This window comes from Fukomys damarensis, unplaced genomic scaffold (genome assembly GCF_012274545.1).
Source record: "Fukomys damarensis isolate Sample0158 unplaced genomic scaffold, DMR_v1.0_HiC HiC_scaffold_23, whole genome shotgun sequence".
Classification (NCBI taxonomy): domain Eukaryota; kingdom Metazoa; phylum Chordata; class Mammalia; order Rodentia; family Bathyergidae; genus Fukomys; species Fukomys damarensis.
The window spans coordinates 63,130,077-63,151,801 of NW_022900935.1; the positions used below are offsets into that span (position 1 = coordinate 63,130,077).

At 38.8% G+C, this 21,725-nt stretch overlaps 1 protein-coding gene across 1 annotated transcript in view; it reads left to right on the forward strand.

The window, feature by feature from the left end:
• Nucleotides 1-20,375, forward strand: part of LOC104858386 (zinc finger protein 14) — a 25,250-nt gene extending 4,875 nt beyond the window's left edge. Inside the window, exons 2-4 of the mRNA XM_010618581.2 lie at nucleotides 14,876-15,002; nucleotides 15,196-15,256; nucleotides 17,067-20,375. Of these exons, the coding sequence (XP_010616883.1) occupies nucleotides 14,876-15,002; nucleotides 15,196-15,256; nucleotides 17,067-19,698 (2,820 nt within the window). The 3' untranslated portion in view covers nucleotides 19,699-20,375. The remainder of the gene's footprint in view (nucleotides 1-14,875; nucleotides 15,003-15,195; nucleotides 15,257-17,066) is intronic.
• Nucleotides 20,376-21,725: the final 1,350 nt, after the last annotated feature.

A 21,725-nucleotide genomic window follows, 5' to 3' on the forward strand; every position in this document is an offset into this window, starting at 1 on the left:
TTTTTTTTTTTTTGTTTTTTTTCCTATTCTGTATGCTGTCTCTTCACTCTATTAACTGATTCTTTTGCTGGATAGAAGCTTTTTAATCTGATACAATCTCCTTTGTTAATTCTTGCCATTCTTTCTTTTATGATTGAGTTTCTGTTTAGAAAATCCTTTCTATATCTATGTCGTTTACCCCATTTTATCTTCCAGTAGCTTTGATGTTTAGATCTTTGATTCATTTAGATTTCACGCTAGTACATGCTGAGAGATAAAAATCCAATTTCCATCTTCTGCACACAGATAACCCGTTTTTCAAGCAGCACATGTTGGATAGGCTCTTTCCTCCAAGCTGTGCTTCTGGCCCTTTGTTGAAGACGTAATAGTTGAATGTGTGTGGAGGAGTTCCTGCATCCTCAGTTCTGTTCCATTGATCCACGGGTCTGTTTTTGTTCCAGTACCGTGCTGTATATTACTGTCGCGTTGTAGTATAGCTTGAAGCCAGTAATCGCTGTGCTTCCTGCTTTGCTGTTGTTGCCTAAAATTGCTTTTACTGTTTTGGTTGTCTTCTAGCTCCATATGACTCTTAGGGTTGTTTTTTCAAGATCTATAAAGTATGCTGTTGGGCAATTGCCTGGGAATTGCATGGAATCCGTGGGAGTTTGGGAGTATGGCCATTGTGACAAGATTGATTCTGCCCATTGAAGTACAGAAGTCATCTTTCCATTTTCTGACGTCCTCTACCTCCTTCTTCAGAATACTGTTTGTTTTTTTTTTTGTTAGTGGGAACTGAACTCAGGACCTTGCGCTCGCCAGGCAGGCACAGCACCACTGAGCCAAATCCCCAGCTCCTAGAGTATTATAATTTTCTGTGGAGAGGTCTTTCTGTTTCTTCGTTAGGTTAATTCCTAGGTATTTGTTTCTTGAATCTACTATGAATGGCATTATTTTCATAATTTTCTTTTCATCCTATTTATTGTTGCTGTACACAATGCTAATGATTTTTGTGTGTTGATCTTGTATCCTGGCACATTTCTAAAGTTGGTGATTACATTTGAAAGTTTTTCCATGGAGTTCTTTGGGTCTTCTCTGTAGAGTATGATGTCATCTGTAATAATGGTAGTTTGAGTTCTTTTCTATGGGTTGTGCATATATAAAATCACTCGTGGGTGGAGTGTGTAAGTCAGCTTCTTTGTTCTTTCCTACTGCTTGCATTCATCCTTTAAATTTCTGCAGAAGTATCCTGTTTTGTCCAAACAAAGTGGCTGTAGCATGTTAAGAGCTCTGTTTTGGGCATCTTTGCCTGAAGCCGCACTTCCTAGTGTGCAGTGACCATGGCGTGCTGGTTGAGAGACTCCTGGCATGTGGAAGGTTTGCTGTGTGGGTGGTACTGTGGTGTGGTGTGGTGGGCGCCCTTACTTTTAGCCCAGCCACAGATGTGATGTTATAATTTATATCTAAAGTGCACTTCCAATGCCCGTGTGTCTGGAAGTTGTTTGCCCTGTCCTTGTCTGTTTGTTCATCAGTTTATGATTTTAGTAGCTAAGTGTTGTTAGGAGGCATGGCACGATTGGAGGTGGGTCAGTAGTGGTCGAAGTTGGAAAGATATGTTCTCCTCTCTGTCACCTCCCATCGTTTTCTCTTTCCTTGTTGGAAGAGTGGAGCAGCTTTTCTTACAACCTTGTTTGTTTTTTCGAGCCAGTAGATCATGGACTGAGACTTTGAGCCAAACTCATCTTCTCTTCCTTTAAGTTTTGGATGTTGGGTATTTGTCTGAAGGATGTGGAAGTGGCTAAGCTTCCTGGTGATGGTAAATTTGGTAAATGTCTGCTCAAATTTAGGCCTCGTTGTGAAGATATGAATTGCTAGATTTCCAAAAACTATACCATGTTTACTAAAACCATTGCAGGATATTTAGGAAGGCCCTGAAAATGTGAAAAAAGGTTTAATGTTGGAAATAAGCCCCCGTAGTAGAGCACTTGCAGTGTTTGCTTAATCTCCTGTGCTACATCCGTAGCAATGCGGTCAGTCAGAATTGGCAAGGTATGTATGTAATTGTGTGTATAGATCTGTCTAGAATGTCAGAGGGTTTGGTATCTATTTAGGAAATATTATGAATGTGATTCTGCAAAGGACAACTTTTAGAAAGCATACATACCTTGCAAACTCTTTTTGGATTTCTTGAATGGCACAGATTGTTGAATTCTGATTTTTTTGATCCAGTCTCCCACTCTATGCCTCTTTTAAATGGAGTTGAGGCCCTTAGCAAAGAGAGGTATTACTGAAATGTGTTGGTTACTGCCATTGCCTTCTTTTATCTGTTGTTGCATGCTTTGCTTTTCTTCTCTTGATTTTTTGTTGTTGTTCCTATTTGTTCATTGACTTCACTAGTTTTCTGTGTTTTGAGCTGTGTGCAGTTCATTTTTAGTGTCAAGAATATTCTTAAATATTTTCTCTGGAGCTGGTATAGCACTCTCACATGTTCTGAGCTGGCCTTTTTCAGGGAAATTCCTTATTTCTCCATCTATTTTGAAGGATAGCCTGTGGGGAACAATAAACCCCTGCATGCAACATGCCAATTTTTTTTAAAGGAACATTATGCAAGGTGTATAATGCCCATGTTTATGTTTTAGAAATATTTGTATTGCTGAATTGTTCATTTTAATTTTATGTATTTTAGTATATTAAGCACTATATACTTAGATAAGTAAAATATCAATAAAATATTAAATTTTTGATATGTATTGAGTGTTTAGAAGAAATATCAATATTTTCAGCATCAACTATTTACCTGTTTACAAGATCTAAATAAAAAGAGCAGAAATAAATTCCTATGTAAACTACAATAAACAAACCTCTGTGACAAAAATAATCTTTGCTTCAATTGTCACACCTAAGGTAGTCTTCACACATGAGAACAGCATGTTCCTTACACAAGTCTCTCTCATACTGATAGCATGTGTGCTTAGCTTTCTTTTCTTGTTGGGCAGACCACTATTGTCACTTCTCTTGTCTTCCTCTTTGGGCAGGAACTTATTATATTATTAAATATGCACTCAGGAAAATGAAATATCAGTAAAATAAAATATCAACTATATTAAAATAAAAAATTTTAATATTTAATGAATATTTAGAATCGATATCAGCTGTTAATTTGCTTACAAGATCTGAAAGAAAACAGCAGAAATAAATTTCTATGTAAACTATAATGAAAATACAAATAAAACTCTGCCACAAAATTAATCTTTACTTCAAATTATCAAACCTAACCCGAGTCTGGTTGCATACACCTGTTATCCCAGCATTCAGGAGACTGAGGCAGGAGGATCACTGTGAGTTCGAGACCAGCCTGGGCTACATAGTGAGTTCCAGGTCAGTCTCAACTACATAATGAGACCCTGTCTCAAAAAAACAACAAGCAAACAAATTATCAAACCTAAGGCATTTTCCACACATGAAAAAACAGCATGTTCCATACACAAGTATCACTTACACTGATAGTACATGTGTTTTGTTTTCCTGTCCTCTTTGGTAGTACACACTTGACATCTTGCTGCTCTTCCTGTTTTCTTAGGATGTTTCACCTGTCTGTTCAGCAGAGGGCTTCCGAATTTTTTATAGAGTTCTTGGACAGATGCATATCGTCCTTCCTCTGTGGTAATTGATAATTTATCAATTCTAACCCAAATCCTCTAAGAAATTTTCTCTGTCATATGTTATGCTTGTTATTTTCTTTGTAAAATATGGAATTATTTATGCCTGCCTGACATGTTTAGGAGCAAGTAAAACACAGCCATTGGCCAACACTTTGTGTTTCAACTAACATCATAGTTGCTTCATTAGTCCTCGATAGCATTGGCAATGCCTTTTGTTGTAAAATGTGAGCATTTCTGGCTTCATTTCTGTTGAGGATTCACTGTCAGTTGTTTGTTTGGTGGGTTTGTTGTTTTGAAACAATCATTGCATAGTCTAGGCTAGCCTTGAACTCACCGTTTAGCATAGGCTGGTCTTGAACTCACAGAATCTTCCGTCTTCAGCCTCCCAACTCCTGGGATCACAAGTATGCACCGCCATATCTGCCTCACTATCAGTCTTGCCATCCTTTGTGACGCTGACAGTATCAACACTACTTTGTTTTTCTTTGTCGTATTAGAGGCCAATATTATGTCTTTCTGAAACCTAAAAATTGTTCTGTGTAGTTCTGTGTTTTGAACTTGCAATGTGTTTTCAGGACTCTTGGCTTTGTTCTTGGAAATAGTTCCTGTGATGGTCAACTGGTGTTCTTTTAGCAATTCTGACATCAATAGGTAACTGTTGGACCAATAGTCCATCAAATGTGACATGTGGCTTACTTTTTTTGAAATAGGTGTAAAAAGTCTGTTTACAACATCATATGGTTTATTCCTGCACAAATGAAGATGAAGTGGCTGAGTTCCAGGATAAATTTCTAAATTCAAGATACAAAACGTCTTCGCATCTACCAGAGCATGTATTTTTATACTATATTTCAAAGATTTGTTTAGCATAAATTGCCGAAATGTCACCAACGTGGAAGTTGTTCATTAATTGTCATGTATTTAGATGATGTATAAATTGCTTGACAGTTTGAAATAAAACTTTCCAAAAATGGATGAATAGCAGCCAAATTGTTGATCTTTATTTTCTTTCATGGCAGGTGTTTCTGTCCTCAAAATGTAGGCAGTTTTGAAGAAAATCAAAACTCTTGAGTGTCATTATTGTTCTAAAAAAATCTCAACCACCCATCTGTCACTTCTCATAAATCCTTTAGATTCTGCTGAGTAGAATGATACGCTTTTAGTTTTGATAGTGAGGTGTCATGATAAACATTGATTTTGCAGTGTTACTATTGATTATATAAAATGTTTTTATATATACATCATTTTTAGTGTATTTCAAAAATCTTGTATCATATTATCTGTTATAAACAATTTCCAACATTTAATCACAGTGTCGGCACTATATCCAACAGGCTTTACCTCCGGCAAGAACCTAATAACATCATCTGACCTAGTTTTAACATTGTTCAGTTATACAATGACCGTTTCGTAGCCTTTTGACTAAGTCAGATGTTTATTTACATCACTATATCTTCTTCATCCAAATCAGTGTCTTCCTTCTTTATTTCTCTGTCGTATCTTGCTAACTTCTTTGGCTTACATGATCCAAGTCATCATTGGTAGCAGAGTCACCTGCAAACTCACCTTCAACCTCCTCCCAAAGTTGTAAAATCAGATTTTGATGCGACATTGTACTGAATTGGGCTAATTCTACAAGAAAAACCAAAAGAATTTAATTTTAAAATGTATAAATATGCAAGAGTGTGGCATGGTGCATCATGTGGGTGAAACTCAGCTGTATACCATTTGACAGGTACGTGTGCACCTTGTCCTTCTTAGTCCTGAGTAGATGAATGCAGAGAGGGCTTCCTGAATCCCCCACTACAGCTACTGAGATGCACAGCCAGCTACCATTATAGTAAAGTACATATTTTCATTAGAAAAGTGTGATAAGCAAGCCTGAGTGAGGAGGCGAGGAGTCTGGGTCAGGAGGTATTTGCTATTAGGACTTGAAATTATTTTGCTGCAAGCTCTTCTGGCCCTTAGGGTTTGTTCTGAGAAGTCTGCTGTGATTCTAGTTGGTTTACCTTTGCATGTGATTTTGTTTTGTTTTGTTTTTCTCTAGTTGCCTTTACAGTTTGGGGGGTTTAGTATAATACCACAGCAATATAGGTGCATCCTTGTTTATAGCAGCACAGTTTGTATTAGCTAAATCTTGGAAACAGCCCAAAGGCCCATCAGCTGGTGACTGGGTAAAGAAGATGTGGGGTTTTTTATAAAATGAAGTACTGCTCAGCCATAAAGAATGATAACCTAGGACATGTATAGCTAAATGGATGCACACTGAGGCCATATACTTAAGCAAAATAAATAGGATACATGTGTAAATGCCAAATAGTTTATCCAGCTTGAGAGACTGCAAGAGTAAATGAGAACCACAATGTGTAACAGATAATGTAAAATAGGAAAAACAACGTCTAACTGTGAAGGGAAAGTAAGGTGGGGGAGAAGGAAAGGGAAAACTATGAGAAAAGAAGGAAAAGATGGAAACAGTGTTTTTGTAAATCGGGAGTGGTGGAGGGCTAGGAGGGAAGGCAGGGGAGTGGTGAAAAACAACCAAGATACATCATGTGCAGGTACATATTCCCAATGATGACTGTGACCGTAGTGCATACCTAAAATGTGCCAATAAATTTAACAGAAAAAAACTTCTGGGGTTCTTCTACTGGATATCTGGTAATTTAATAAGGATGTGCCTTGGGTAGATTCCCTTTTCATAATTGTTTGTTGTTGTATTAACATCACTTGTATTTTAAATTCTTTTTCATAATTAGGGAATTTTCCATGATTTCTTTAAGCATGTTAGTGAAACCATTTGTGCTGTATTCTAGTTTTTCTCTAACTTTAGTTAGCCTTAAATTGGTCCTCTTGTTATCATCTGGTAGCTGCTAGATAGTCTTCTCTTGTTTTCTTATTTTCTTTTTGGCTTCTTTGAGCTGTTTGTTGTAACTCTTTATTTTTTCGTTAATATCAGACACTGTCTTCACATTTGTCATTTCTGCCATGTATGAATTCTATTTAATTTCAGGTGTTTCTGTCTGACATCTTTTTGACAATTCCGCATTCTTGTTGAATCTCTTATTCAAATTTTGAGCTGTTTTAGTTAGCTCATCCAATTTTTTAACTGTTGTCTTAGTTGCTGTACTCTTGCTGCTGAAAGAAAATAGCTGACACCCAGAAGTTCAGACCGGAAAGGCTTATTTAGCATACAGTTTATAGGGATTCTAGTCCATAATTAGCTGGTTCCAAGACGGAGTGGTAGATAGCTGAGGGGTGTGGCGGAGGAAAACAGTTCTCCGCGGCTGGAATGTAGCACAATCAGCAAAGGACCTTAACAGCAGCTCTGCCCCTTTTATCTTATTCACACTGCTTAGGGTGGGTAGCACTCACACCCTTAATCCTGGTGGCCTCAGCCCTAACATTGTACCGTGAAGCAATGCCACACTCTAGTTTCATTTACCTCTGAAGAAGTCCCACCTAAGACTGCATGAGGCTTTGGAGAGACATCTAAACACAAGCCATAACATTTGGCCCCTGACTCCCCCCAAGACTCATGCATGTTCTTTTATGCAAAAAAAGCATGTAGTCCATCTCTAAGAATTGCCAAAGTCCTAACAGTTTCAGCATTGCTGAAAAGTCCAAGTCGCAAGTCTCCTCTGAAATTTAAGATGAAATCTTATGTGTGAGCCCCTGTGTAAACAAAAAGAAAGTTAAACACTTCCAATATACAGTGACACAAGATAAACATTACCATTCTGAAGGGAACAAAGAGGGGGTTACAAAAGAATGGGTCCAAGGCAGGTCCAAAATCCAGCAGGGCAAATATAAAGTCCTGTAGTTCTGTCCAGCATTTCTGGCATTCTGTGGCAGTATGTAAACTCCACAAGGCTCCCTGTGGCACTGCCCCTGGTTGGAGCTCCTATGACTTCTCTGGAGCTGGCTCGGCTTCCTCCTTGCAGTTTTCCTCAGAGTACCCATGTTCTTGGCTTCACAACCTTCTGGGATCCCCACTTCGCCTTTAGCTTCACACACTGCCCTCTCAGGGACGCACTGCCTGGTCGCCCAGGCCTTCTGAAGTCTGGATGGAAGCCTTCCTGACCCTGCAATGCTTGCACTCTGCGTGCAGCTAGAACTGGTGCCACTTGGACCATGCCAAGGTCTGCCGCCAGCAGGAGCATTTGCCGGGCTTCATGCTCTCTTGGCTGTCGAGTTCTGGTGCCTATCGACTAAATCTCAAGCAGCAATTTCCCCAGGCTGCTACCTTTCTGGACCATGGAGCTCTGGGGCTCTCTTCTGAAAGCAAATCTTTCACTTAATGCAATTTTGAGGTTGCAATTTTGAGTCCTGCTGCTTCTTGTGATACCCTCAGGCCATCTTTTCTATCCACCCGTTCCCTTCTCAACAGCCGAGATCCTTGCTGTCTTTGCAGGCCTCAGCTTTACTGGACCTTCCTTTCTGACCAGAATCAAAACATTTTTAAATCTTTCTACTGGACTCTTTGCTCTTGATTCTCAACATAAATCTGACTAAAAGCACCTAACAGTGCCAAACCACTGCCTCAACATCTCAACATTTGACAGCCTTGAAATTTCTTCTACAAGATTAGTTTGCCGTGGGACCCTTAACCTCAGTCTCAGGCAAAGTCTCCGGAGAGGAGCAAATTGCAGACAAACTTTCTGCCCAGGCGTAACACACTTCATCTGAAGTCCAACAGCTAATGCTGTCCTTCCCAGCAGAAACCTCCCCAGCCTGGTCTTTACCAGCTTTCTGGTCTTCTGAGCTCTGACCAGAATCTCCCATACGGTACAACCTAAGGTGGTCTAGCTCTGCTTTTTCAGCTGGCATCTCCGAAGCTTTCTGAATTCTTCCCACATCTAGCCCTGAAGGCTTCTGAACCACATGGTCAGGTACAGTCACAGCAATGACTACTTTGGTACCAAATTCTGTCTTAGTTACTTTTCTCATTGCTGACACAAATACCCAGTGCCCAAAGTTAAAGGAGGAAAGGTTTATTTCCCTTTGTAGATGTTTCAGTCCATAACTGGCTGCCTCCAAGGCAGGGTGGCACATGGTAGAGGGGCAGTAATTCCTGTTGGTGGAAAATAGCAAAAGCAACAAGGAAGAAGACAAGCCTCTTTCTGTCCATTATATTTCATCCAGGCTGCCAGGATTAGGGCAGTGCCAGACCAATCCCTGTACTGATACAGTAATCACACACCCTTACTCCCAGCATCACACCCTCTAGATACGCCCACCTAGGACCGCAGGAGGCTTTGCGGGGACCTGTAGATCCCAACCATAACACCTATTTCCCCCAGAATTCACCGTGAGTATATTGAGTGAAATTGCTGTGAATTGTGGATCATTTCTTTGAACACATCTTCCTGCACTCCTTAAAAAGTGTTTATAGATTTATGCTCCTTTGTATTTCTCTTCTCCCATTGTGATTCCGTCCTTTTCCTTCGGGGGGGGGGCTTCAAGGTCTTTTATTTCCTTGCTTCCTTAGTCTCCTAGATATATATATAAAATCACTTACGTGGATTGGGTGAAACTTCAGAATATGTAGAAAATGTAATACATGAATTTTTCCATCTGATTAATAGATACTTTGTTGTGTGATTTGCAGATACTTGGAACGATCTGCTTTATATTTATCCATCTAAGGTTATAAATCATTTCTTTATATTATTTGTGTGTGTTGATTACATCTAGAGTTAAGCATTTTTCATAAGTATTTCTTTAATATATGTGAAGTTGCTTCTTTATATCACTAAGAAACAGGTGGTATAATGTTTAATATTTGAGTTAGATTTGGTAATTTGCATGACTTGAGGAATGTGTCCGTTTCTTTAAAATGTGCCAGTTGAAATATTTTTCAAAGTAATTTAATATCTTCTTGATTCAACAGCATCTATTGTGGTTTCTCTTTTTCACTTTTAATTACATTGATGTGAGTCTTTTCTCTTTTTCTCCTTAGCTATAGCTAAGGATTTACCTGTTTTGTTTATTCTAAGAACGAGATTTTCAATTTGTGCTATTTAATATATTTTTAGTCCTACTTTTATTGATTTCTGCTTTAATCTTCATTATTTTCCTCCCATGTTTTGTTTTTGACCTGGATTGTCGTTTTTCAAGTGTCTTCAGATTTCTCATAAGGTTATATATTTGAACTTGCTCTGTTTTCCTAATGTGAGTATTGATTACAATGAACTTCCTTCTCAGGACTGTTTCATTATGTCCCAGAGTTTACAGTGACTTGTACAGGTATTGCTACTAACTTCCAGGAATGTTTACGTTTCCACCTTGATTTCTTCTATGACCCATTGGTTATTTAAGAGTGTGTGATTAATTTTCTGAGTTCTTCTACCTTTTCTTCAATTTCTTCTGTCATTGATCTCAATTTTCATTCCACAGTGGTCTGATATAGTACATATCGGGTGATTTTGATTCTTTTATTTATTTGAGCAGGCTTTGGAGACGACCATGTGATCTTTTCTGGAGAAAGCATTGTGTGCTGCAGAAAAGAATGTCTCCTGTGCTTTGGTGGGGTGGAATACACTGTAAATATCTGTGAAGACCATATGTCCAAGGGTGCCATTCATCTCTGATATTTCTTTATGATTGTGTATTTATTTGATCTTTTATGTTCAGCACTATGTTTTATGAAGATAGGTGCTCCAATAATAAGTGCATGAATACTTATAAACATTATTGTTCTTGTTGGATTGTTCCCTTAACTAGTTTGTAGTGATCTTTGTCTCTTCTAATCATCTTTAACTTGAAGATCAGATTGTGTGAGATTAAAATTCTAGCACTGCTTGTTAGATGTCCTCTCCTGGCATCTTAGCATGAAATAGTTTTATATTCTTTAATTTTTTAGTCCATACATTTTTTTTGCATTAAATAAGTTTTTGAATGCCACATACTGCTAGATTGTTTGGGGGTTTTTTAAATTTATTTTTTATTCAGTCTGCCAATCTGTGTCTTTTTTTTTATACTGGGGATCAAACTCAGGACTTTGTGCTTGGGAGGCAGGTGATGGCAGAACTGAATTAAATCCCCGGCCCTGTCTGTGTCTTTTAATTGGAGAGCTGAGGCCTTTAATATTGAGAAATATTACTGAGATATGTTGATTAATCACTACCATTGCATTCTTTCTCTGTTGCTGAACACTTTTTCTTTTCCTGTCATTGTTGTATACCACTTGACCTTGCTTGTTGTTTTCATTTCATGGGCTTTTAGCTATACAAACACTGGTCATTTGATGACTTTGTTCTGTTCCTATGAGTAATTCATTAAATAAATTAGTCGCCGAATATGGAATTGTATAGAGTAGGTGCGTTACAATATTCAGAACTGAGAAATGGTCAAAGGAAACCAGAACTTGACTTTGTTTTTATTTGCATAACTCTTACATGGAATACTCTAATATATAACAGAACATAAACTACAGTACTGTACTGTATCAAAGAAGGTAACCTACACTAGTGTACTATACCATACAATCAGTGGAAAATAAAGTGCTTTATAAAAGAATGCATACTGTACAAAATAAAGACATTGAGGCACCACCAATGAAATGTACAGAACTGTACCAAAAAAAGAGATCATACATAAGTCTGAGCATTGGGTTGTAAGTCTTAACTATATGTCTCAGTCATAAATCTGAACGGTCTTTTAACAGGTAGCTTGTGAAATGAGTACTATATGTATTAGACATCTTATTATCAAATTAGGTGAAAATGATTTGTTTTTCTTAAAGAATACACTCCAGTAACCCTTAAAATACAATAAATCATCACCAACAAATCATCACATTAGCTGGGTTCGGGCAATATTGACCCCACCCATGTCAGAAAAAGCAGGGATACAAATTATTCAGGAAACAGGTTACCTTGTGATATAGCAGTGATACAGAAGGTGCTCATCATTAGTCATGATTGCAAAACAGATGCAATCCAGATATGATCTTTAGCAATCAATAAAACATCTAATTGTAATGTAATCCTTCACATGCCCTCTCCTGGCATCTTAGCAATTTCCATGCATTCTTCAAGATTACATTGATCACAAGTTTGATCTTTCTAGAAGCTGTGTCTTAAGATGAAATTTTGGCTCATTAATAAAGGAGCTTCTGAAGGTTATTTCTAGGAACCAATGAAACTAAAATATTACTAACAAGATATCACAGAACCATGACCCTGCATGACTGCACAATGCACTGGAGATGGCCAGGATCCTTGACAGCAGATGTGGCATTAACGGAGGCACTGCCCTGGGCTTCTCTGCAGGAAATACCATGGAGCATAGAAAGACACATAAAGAAAGTAGTAAAGGAGCTTACCAGCCAGGGTGTGAGAGAAAAATTAGACATGTAAACCCACCACACAGCCAGGAATAGCGGTGAGAGTTAATTTTTCAATTGTTTTCTGTGGTTCAGAAGTGTGTGTGTGTGTGTGTGTGTGTGTGTGTGTGTGTGTGTGTATCCCTTAAGAAAATGTGTGCCCCTGAATGATACAAAACATTCCTACATAGATTACAAAGGTTACCTCATTTCTATAGAGTTTGTTTACACATGAGAATTTATTTAACTCCAGATGAATCTGAGGAAATGTAAAATTTGGAAACAGCTCAATTGCCCATCAACTGGAGCCTGGATAAAGAAATTTTTAAAAAATTTTATAAAATGCAGTACCATTCAACCATAAAGAATGAGAAACTAGAGTCATTTATAGCTAAATGGATGCACATTCAGGACATACTCTTAAATGAAATAAATAGGACACGTGTAAATACCGAATAGTTTCTCTGGTATGAGAAACTGAAAGTGTAAATAAGAATCAAAATGCATAATAGATAATGTCAAATGGAGGAAAAGCTCTAAAGGGGAAGAGGGAGTGGGAGGAGTAGGGGAAAGGAAAGAAGGGAAAGGAAAAATATGAGAAAAGAAAAAATGCAAACAGTCTTTGTAAATAGGGAGGGGTGAAGGGAGAGCAGGGGAATGCGGAAAAATAAGAACCAAGATGCATCGTGTAAAGGTACAAATTCCCTATGATGAAGATCATCGTATTGTATACTTAAAATGTTCCAATAAACTTTTTAAAAAGAAAGAAGTGAGCTCAGTAGAAACAATGCATTGTTAAATATTTCTGGCCTTCATCACAGTTGTTCTGCCTGTGTCGTATCTGATCAACGGATCTCATAAAACTTCTTCAAATCACTCCCTCCTGCATCAGAACAGGGAAACTATGTATTTTTTGAGATTGCTTTTTTTGGCCTCAATATCCAAAATACATAAAGTAGCTTATTTGTCTGCAGCATTAGACATATAGAAATAATACGTAGTTTGAAGACATTTGTCTTTCATGAATGCTGTGCTTATTTGCACACCATGCTTAGTGAATGTGCCTAAAATATAGTAGGCTGCATGCATTCTTCAAGTAATGACTGAGTCTTCCTCCTGTGATTAATTAGGTCACTAAATGAATGAGGTGCTACATGAGCAATTGTATACAATATGCACTTTACAACATTCAGGATAAAGAAATGGTCACAGGAAACTCCAACTTGGTAACTCTGCTTTTATTTGTGTAACTCTTAGATGCAGTACTGAAATATATAACAGAACGTAAAACTACAGTACTATACAGTACAATCAGCAAAAGCTAGAGTTCTATATAAATAAGGTGCATTCTACAGAAAGAGACTTCGAGCCTCTAACAATATGTGTGCAACTGTACAACAAAGATGGGTCATAAGTCTGGGTGTTGGGTCATAAGTTTGAAACAGTGTGCCTTGGTTTTAAATCCAAACAGTCATTAAAACAGGTTGTTAAATGGCTATCTGTATCGGCTTCAGTGCTTCTGTCTAAGATGTTCTTGACTATTTTCTGAAGTCATTCATATGTCTCTTGAGCTGGTCTTTTTCACGAAATGTTCTTGTTTCTCCATCTATTTTGTCTTTTTTTTTTTTTTTTTTTTTTTTTTTTGGTACAGAGGATCGAATTCAAGGCCTTGCACTTGCAAGGCAGGCAGTGGAAACACTGAGCTAAATCCCCAGCCCTCTCTTTCTATTTTGAAAGAGAGCTTTGCTGGGCAAGTTAAACTAGAGTGTAAGTTACTCACTCTTACAGCTTCAAATATATCACTCCAAGCTCTTCAGGCCTTCAAGGTTTGTCTGTTGTAATTCTGATTGGTTTACCTTTATAGGTAATTTGTTTGTTTGGTTTTCTCTGCCTTAAACTTTTGTTTTTGTGGTTTTTGGGTATCTGGCAGTATAATAAAGGTATTGAGCTTCTTTTTTCATCATAGCTTTTGTGTTCTTTAAGCCTTACTTTTATTTTTAACTCTTTTTCTCATCTTTGGGGATTTTTCTACTATGATTTCTGTGAACATATTAATTCCATCTATGTTATCTTCTAGCTTTTCTCTAACTCCATTACCTTTAGATAATGGCTTCTTTGAGTACTTCTGCAAGATTTACCATTTGCTCTCCACTTCAGACTCCATGGTCCATCCTGAGGCTCTCCTGGCAATGGTGTGTGACTGGGGGGACACTCAAGTCCATCGTCCTCCCTGGGCTGGGTGCATAGCCTTGGCCCGTGGCTAGGCCATGGCTTTAGTTGATTGGCCCATCCCCACATTTCCCTTTCTGTTACCCCTTGGAAATTTTTATATTGCTGTGACAGGTAAGTATTTCATGTCAGTGATCTATAAGATGATGCGTCTTACTACTGAGCATAGTGGTGCACACGCAGAAGGCAGAAGCAGAAGATTTGCCACAGGTTTGAGGACAGCCTGGACTACATAGTGAGTTCAAGGCTAGCCTGTACTATGTAGCAAAAATCTGTCCCTAAAAACAAGAAGCCATAATGTCTTCCTTAATCTAATCTCATTGTTAGACATAGTCCAATGAATACTATAGTACTTTTCATTAGAATTTTAAATACTATTGACAAATTTTACTTTGTGTTTACTTACAGTTTTGTCTATGAAACCAGTTTCAAGTCTCACAATGCTGCTTAAATACAATCACAGGAAGAAGGAATCTATTTCCTAAATAATAATCTGAAAATAGATGTATTTTCTGTGTTCTGTCAGAGCAAGTCATTAGATATTCATCTGCCCCGGTTCTTTTTACCCCACATCTGATCTAGTAGGCTCTGTCCATCATGTCAGCTTTTCATGAGTAGATTTGAGATATTTTGTGTTGTGAGTCTCACTCTTCTTCCTGGAAATATATTTCCAATGATTTAGAAGACAGTGACCTTTGAGGATGTGGCTGTGAACTTCTCCATGGAGGAGTGGGCTTTGTTGGATCCATCCCAGAAGAAGCTCTACCGAGATGTGATGTGGGAAAACTTTAGGAATGTCACTGCTATAGGTAAGGAAGATATCATTTCTCATGTATGCGATCAGAGAGCATTGGTTATCTCAGTGCAGTTTATTGGAACATGGAAATATTCTCATGAATCTTTGGGCACGGTCACTATAGCATGAATCTGTCATCTACCTGGAAGCTAAAAATTTTTATGTATGTACTAACTCATCATTACATTTCTTTTTCTACACGTTAGGAAGAAACTGGAATGACCAGAGAATGGAAGATGAGTTCAGAAATTACAGAAAATCACTAAGGTAATTTGCACTCACAAGAATGTTCCTCAGAAGCATTAAACCAAGCAAACTACACAATGACACCATGCAAGAAAAAAAATACACAGGCATGGTGGCACACGCCTGTAATCCCAACACTTCAGTGACTGAGGCAGGAAGGTTGTCAGGAGCTCAAGGCTGGCTTGAACTATGTAGCGAGCTTGAGACCAACCTGAACTATACAGGGAGATCGTGCCTCAAAAATTAAATAAAACCAAACAAACAAAATAAGCCATGCTCACATTCCTTTAATCACACAAAATTTCTCCAAAGATGCATCCATATTTAGTATCTAGAATCTGACAATTGAATATTTGAAATATCTCAATATCTGAAATGTAAGGGTATATTGACATTATGCCACAAGTGACATTATCTAATGTATGATAGTACACGTTTCCATAGTCGAGATTGTAAAACTATCGTATGAAATTGTATTCAGACACTGATTACAGGCATGTATAACACCTTCGTGTTTAGCTGAGAGCCGAGTGCAGGACGTCTCGTCACACATACATACATTGTCAGAGGACTGCGTTCTTATCGAACAATTCTGTAAGGAATGCCATGCACATTTAAAGACGGTATCATATGGTAACCTTGAGGAACTACTCAAAATCAGAATGAATATTCCTGTTCTTATAATAGCTGTTTTCAAGCAGTCCTGAAAAGCATTTAGTCTATTTATGTTCCAAGATACATTATGAGAAGGCGCCGTCTCCTAACGTTGGTGAGGATGGTGTTGTAGTGTAACATCTATGGAAATGTATATAGATAGACGTTCCTCAAAAAAGTAAAAATAGGGCCGGGGATTTAGCTCAGCGGTTCATGAAATAGAGGGCTGGGGATCAGGGATTTAGCTTAGTGGTGCTGCCACAGCCTCGCAAGAGCAAAGTTTCAAGTTTGATCCCCGGTACAAAACGAAACGAAAGTAGAAATAGAGCTTCCATGTTATCCCAGCTGTCCTTATACTGCATTCCTCCAAAGTGAAAGTCCTCCTATTACACTGCTACATGCTTATCCACATTTGTAGTAGTAAATCTTACAAAAGTGGATCTCTGGAAAGAGCCTAGATTCCCATTCACAGATGACTAGAAAGGGGACATGGGACAGCCTGGGCAGGATGGAGCACACGGGGAAGCTGAGGCACATTCATGCCCAGTCTGAGCAACTTAATGAGTGATGAGACTCAGTCTCACGATAAAGGATAAGTAACTCCGAGAATGTAGCTCAGTGCTAAAACGCTGGGCTCAGTCTCCAGCATTGGAAAGAATGTGGTGTGTGTATAATGGAATGGTACTGAGCCGTTCAGGAGAATGAACTGATGTCATGGGCCAGAAAGTGGGTGGATCCGGAACCCACGTTACAGTAAATAAGAGAAATACAAAAACTTCAATATGACCCGTTGTACTTTGTATGAGTCATGCAGAATATGAATAAAGACGTAAAATAAAGGAGAGGTGGTAGCAAACAGAGAGGCAGACGTTTTGGAGAGGGTGAGGAAGCTCACTAAAAGGGGAGGGCATGAAACATAACCAGCATATGGTGTGCATATGTACCAACTGCTCCAGCTGAAAGTACCCAGTATGTATTGCAAACATATCGATTGCAAAGTCCCAAATAAATACTGCTTTGGTAAAACCTGCTTCCAAGCTATCATTCAGACTGTACCCTAAATTCATGATCAAAAATGCTTTGCGGGCATCAAATCATCTTTATAGGAATGGTCAGCCATTCCTATAAAGACACTTTTAAATATGACTGGTTGTTTTCTTATTTTTTCCTTTGACAGAAGTGCAGAGGTGGATAAATGCTATCAGTATAAATTATGGTATCAGCATAGAGAACTGGCTCCTGACACAAATGTGCAGATGGAACTGCTTGGTACAAAACCAGGTGAAAGCCTTGCATGCGGAAAGCCTCCCACTGGTCATCCATCACCAACCATGCCCATCACACGGAACACTGGACTCAAACCCTGTGAGCTGCATGGATTTGAACAGAAGCCGTCTCACTGTAACACGCATGAGAAAACCTCTGCTGACTTTCAGTCCTTTCAGAAACATGGAAAGGCGCATCCTGAAGAAAAAGCCTATGGATATAAGCAATGTGGAAAATCCTACTCTGATTGCACTGAGGGAAGTAATGCTGAGGAGAAATCCTTTGTATGTAAGCAAGACGTGAGAGCCTTCAGTACACACAACTTTGTTCAAATCCAGGAAAGAGATCACAGTAGGGTGAATACCTGTATGTGTGTGCAACATGGAAAAGGTTTGAATTCTCACCATGATATTCAGAAACATGAAAGAGCTCACACTGGATCAAAGTCCTGTCTTTGCAAACGCAGTTGGAAATCTTTCGATAATAACATTTCATTTGATAATCTTGGGAGAACTCACATTGGTGGAAAACCCTACCTATGTAAGCAGTGTGGGAAAGCTTTCAGCAAACACACACAATACAAAATGCACGAAAGGACTCACACTGGGGAAAAACCCTATGTCTGTAAGCAGTGTGGGAAAGCTTTCAGCACACAAAGTCATTGTCAAAGACATGAACGAACTCACACCGGGGAGAAACCCTACGAATGTCACCAATGTGGGAAAGCCTTCTTGAGACACAGTCATTATAAAACACATGAAAGAACTCACACTGGGGAGAAACCTTATGTGTGTAAGCAATGTGGAAAAGCTTTCAGCTGGCGCAGTGAATGTAAAATACACGAAAGGATTCACACTGGGGAGAAACCGTATGTATGTAACCAATGTGGGAAAGCTTTTAGCAGGCATAGTTCTTGTCAAATCCATGAAAGGACTCACACTGGGGAGAAACCCTATGCATGTAAGCAATGTGGGAAAGCTTTCAGCCACCACAGTGGATGTAAAACACATGAAAGGATCCACACTGGGGAGAAACCTTACGTATGTATGCAATGTGGGAAAGCTTTCAGAACACACAGTCATTTTAAAACACATGAAAGGACTCACACTGGAGAGAAACCCCATGTATGTGGCCAATGTGGGAAAGCTTTCAGCAGGCACAGTGAATATAAAATACATGAAAGGGCTCACACTGGAGAGAAGCCGTACGCATGTCAGCAGTGTGGGAAAGCTTTCATGACACAGAGTCTTTGTAAAATACATGAAAGGACTCACACTGGGGAGAAACCCTATGTATGTAACCAATGTGGGAAAGCTTTCAGCAGACAAAGTTCTTGTCAAATACACGAAAGGACTCACACTGGGGAAAAACCCTATATATGTAAGCACTGTGGGAAAGCTTTTACCACACAGAGTTATTGTCAAATACATGAAAGGATCCATACTGGGGAGAAGCCCTATGTATGTAACCAATGTGGGAAAGCTTTCAGGACACACAGTGAATGTAAAATCCATGAAAGGATCCACACAGGGGAAAAACCTTATGTCTGTAAGCAGTGTGGGAAATTTTTCAGCAGGTGCAGTGAATGTAAAATACATGAAAGGACTCACACTGGGGAGAAACGTTATGTATGTCAGCAGTGTGGGAAAGCTTTCACCACACAACGTTTTTGCCAGCTGCATAATAGGATCCACACTGGGGAGAAGCCCTATGTCTGTAAGCAGTGTGGGAAAGCGTTCATGACACAGAATCATTGTAAAACACATGAAAAGACTCACACTGGGGAGAAACCCTACATATGTCAGCAGTGTGGGAAAGCTTTTACCACACATAATTCTTGTCAAATACATGAAAGGATCCACACTGGGGAGAAGCCCTATATGTGTAATCAATGTGGGAAAGCTTTTAGTAAGCCCAGTCAGTATAAAATACATGAAAGGATTCACAATGGGGAGAAACCCTATGTATGTAAACAATGTGGGAAGGCTTTTAACACACATGTTAATTGTAAAACGCATGAAAGGATCCACACTGGGGAAAAACCCTATGTATGTAAGGAATGTGGGAAAGCTTTCAGCACACACATTTACTGTAAAATACATGGAAGAATTCATACTGGGGAGAAACCCTATGTATGTAAGCAATGTGGGAAAGCCTTCAGCACACTTGGCAATTGTCAAATACATGAACAAACTCACACTGGGGTGAAACCCTATGTGTGTAAAGAGTGCGGAAAGGCTTTTAGCACACACAGTTTATGTAACAGACATGAAAAGATTCACACAGGGGAAAAACCCTATGTATGTAATCAATGTGGAAAAGGATTTAGCAGGCGCAGTGACTGTGAAATACATGAAAGGATCCACACAGGGGAGAAACCTTATGTATGTAACCAATGCGGGAAAGCTTTCAGCAGGCGCAGTGAGTGTAAAATACATGAAAGGATCCACACTGGGGAGAAACCCTATGTATGTCAGCACTGTGGGAAAGCTTTCAGCACACACAAGAATTGTCAAAGGCATGAAAGGAATCACACGGTTTAGAATCCTAATGGATGTAAGCAATATGGAAAAGCCTTTCAGTTACTCTAGGAATCATCATAACATTAAAAAGTTAAGAGCCAATGAACTCTGAGTACATAAAGTGACCCGCACTGACATGAAAGGACAGCGCAGAGAAGCCTTTGTGTGCATAATAGAAAATCTTGCCGTGCACAGGTGTGATTACACACCTCCATTCAAAGAACAGAATCTGAATGTATTCGAGCAATGTGGGAAATGTTTTATTTTTCTCAGTGCGTTCAAGTTCGTGAAAGAATTCACAAGAGAGGGGAGCAGTATGGACGAAACAAATATGGGAAACCATTCCACTGTTTGACTTACCTTGGAAATAATGAAAGGATTGCCACTGAAGAGAAAGCCTACGTGTGAAAGCTTGTTATGATCCTCATGACGTCTGAAAACATGCTAAAAATCAAAATGAGATTTGGTATCACTACCAAAAGTGAGAAAGCTATAAATCAGAGACAGGAGTGTGTTAGCAATGCGTTGCAGTTCCAGAGTGCGTGCAGAGACAGTCTTCTCCAATATAGCTATGGTTAATGCACTGATTGGGTTGGAAAGTTCATTATAATGTTCAATTCAGAATAACATCATCTTAGCTGGGCGTGGTGGCGCACACCTGTAATCCCAGCACTTAGGAGGCTGAGGCAGGAGGATCGCTGTGAGTTTGAGACCAGCCTGGGCTACATAGTGAGTTCCAGGTGAGTCTCAACTACATAGTAAGACCCTGTCTCAAAAAAACCAAACAAATAAAAAACAGAATAACATCACCTTGCATTCAAGTCTTCAGTACATGGCCTCCAAGGGACATTTCACAAGCAACCTGTTGCCTTAGTTGTATGCATAAAATGAAGGTCATTCATACAATGAAATTTTATTGAGTCTTAAAGGAAATCCTTCTTTTGTGACAGTGTGGATTAACCAAAGGTTATTATGTAAAATATGCCACACATATACAAAGGTTAAGCATGTTGATTTTGAGCATCTAAAATTGACAACTTTAAAGAAGCAGTTTGATTATGGTTGTCACATATGTGGGTGGCAAGTTGAGAGATGTTAATGAGCAAGCACAGTGTTTGTCTTGTAGAGTACAAAATGGTGGGTCAAAGGTGTAGCTCAGTGGTTCTGCCGCCTGCTTTGCAAGCACAAGGTCCCTGGTTCGATCCCCAGTACCCAAAAACAACAAAAATATGGCACCTATCCCTTAGTGACTAATTAGCATCATAATTTGCTAAAAGTTGCTGTTAAGTGTTTTCTACATATATGCAAACGGTAGTTGTATTTGTATTAGGTGGTACAAACGCTACCAAGTAAGAATGTAGTAGTTTCCCAATATAAACAGTAAATATTACACTATACACTCTATATGATTTTGTTATTTTAAAGAAACATTCGAATTAAACTTAGCATAAATAACAGGACTGTGGTTTCGTAATATGTCCACAGAATCTCTTTCTTTAATTCTCATAAATGTAATTTAGTTCGTACTATATTTATTTCTGAAAGTATTCAGTATTGGTCCAAAGGCTGTGGGATATTGTTAGAAGTATTTTGTACTTTAGTGAAACTTATATTTGGCTTGTTAGAAATGTAAAGTAATTTTTGAGGCTATAACTTTGAAACGATGTCACAAATCCGTTTCATCTCATTTTGATAGAAAGTGGTTATATATGTGCTCAAAACTTTCTACATGTTAGAAGCACTCAGGCTTGTTTGATTTAATTCACTTTAACATTATGCTTTCAAGATGTGTCCATTGTCGTGCAAATGACTTGAGTTTATCCCTCTTTATGATCAGTGTTTTGTGATGTATAAATATATTTTTGTCATTTATCTGTTACTGGACATGTAGGAGAACAGGGAGAAATAGCTCTCTGGCAAATGGGAGGGAGTGGGAAGCCAAGGATAAGAAGAAGGGGAGGCAGAAAGATGTGATGTCAGGTACCAAAGAGAGTGACTGCATCTTTGCACGTCACAAATGTGAGCTGGATGGAGGGGGAGGGGGAGGT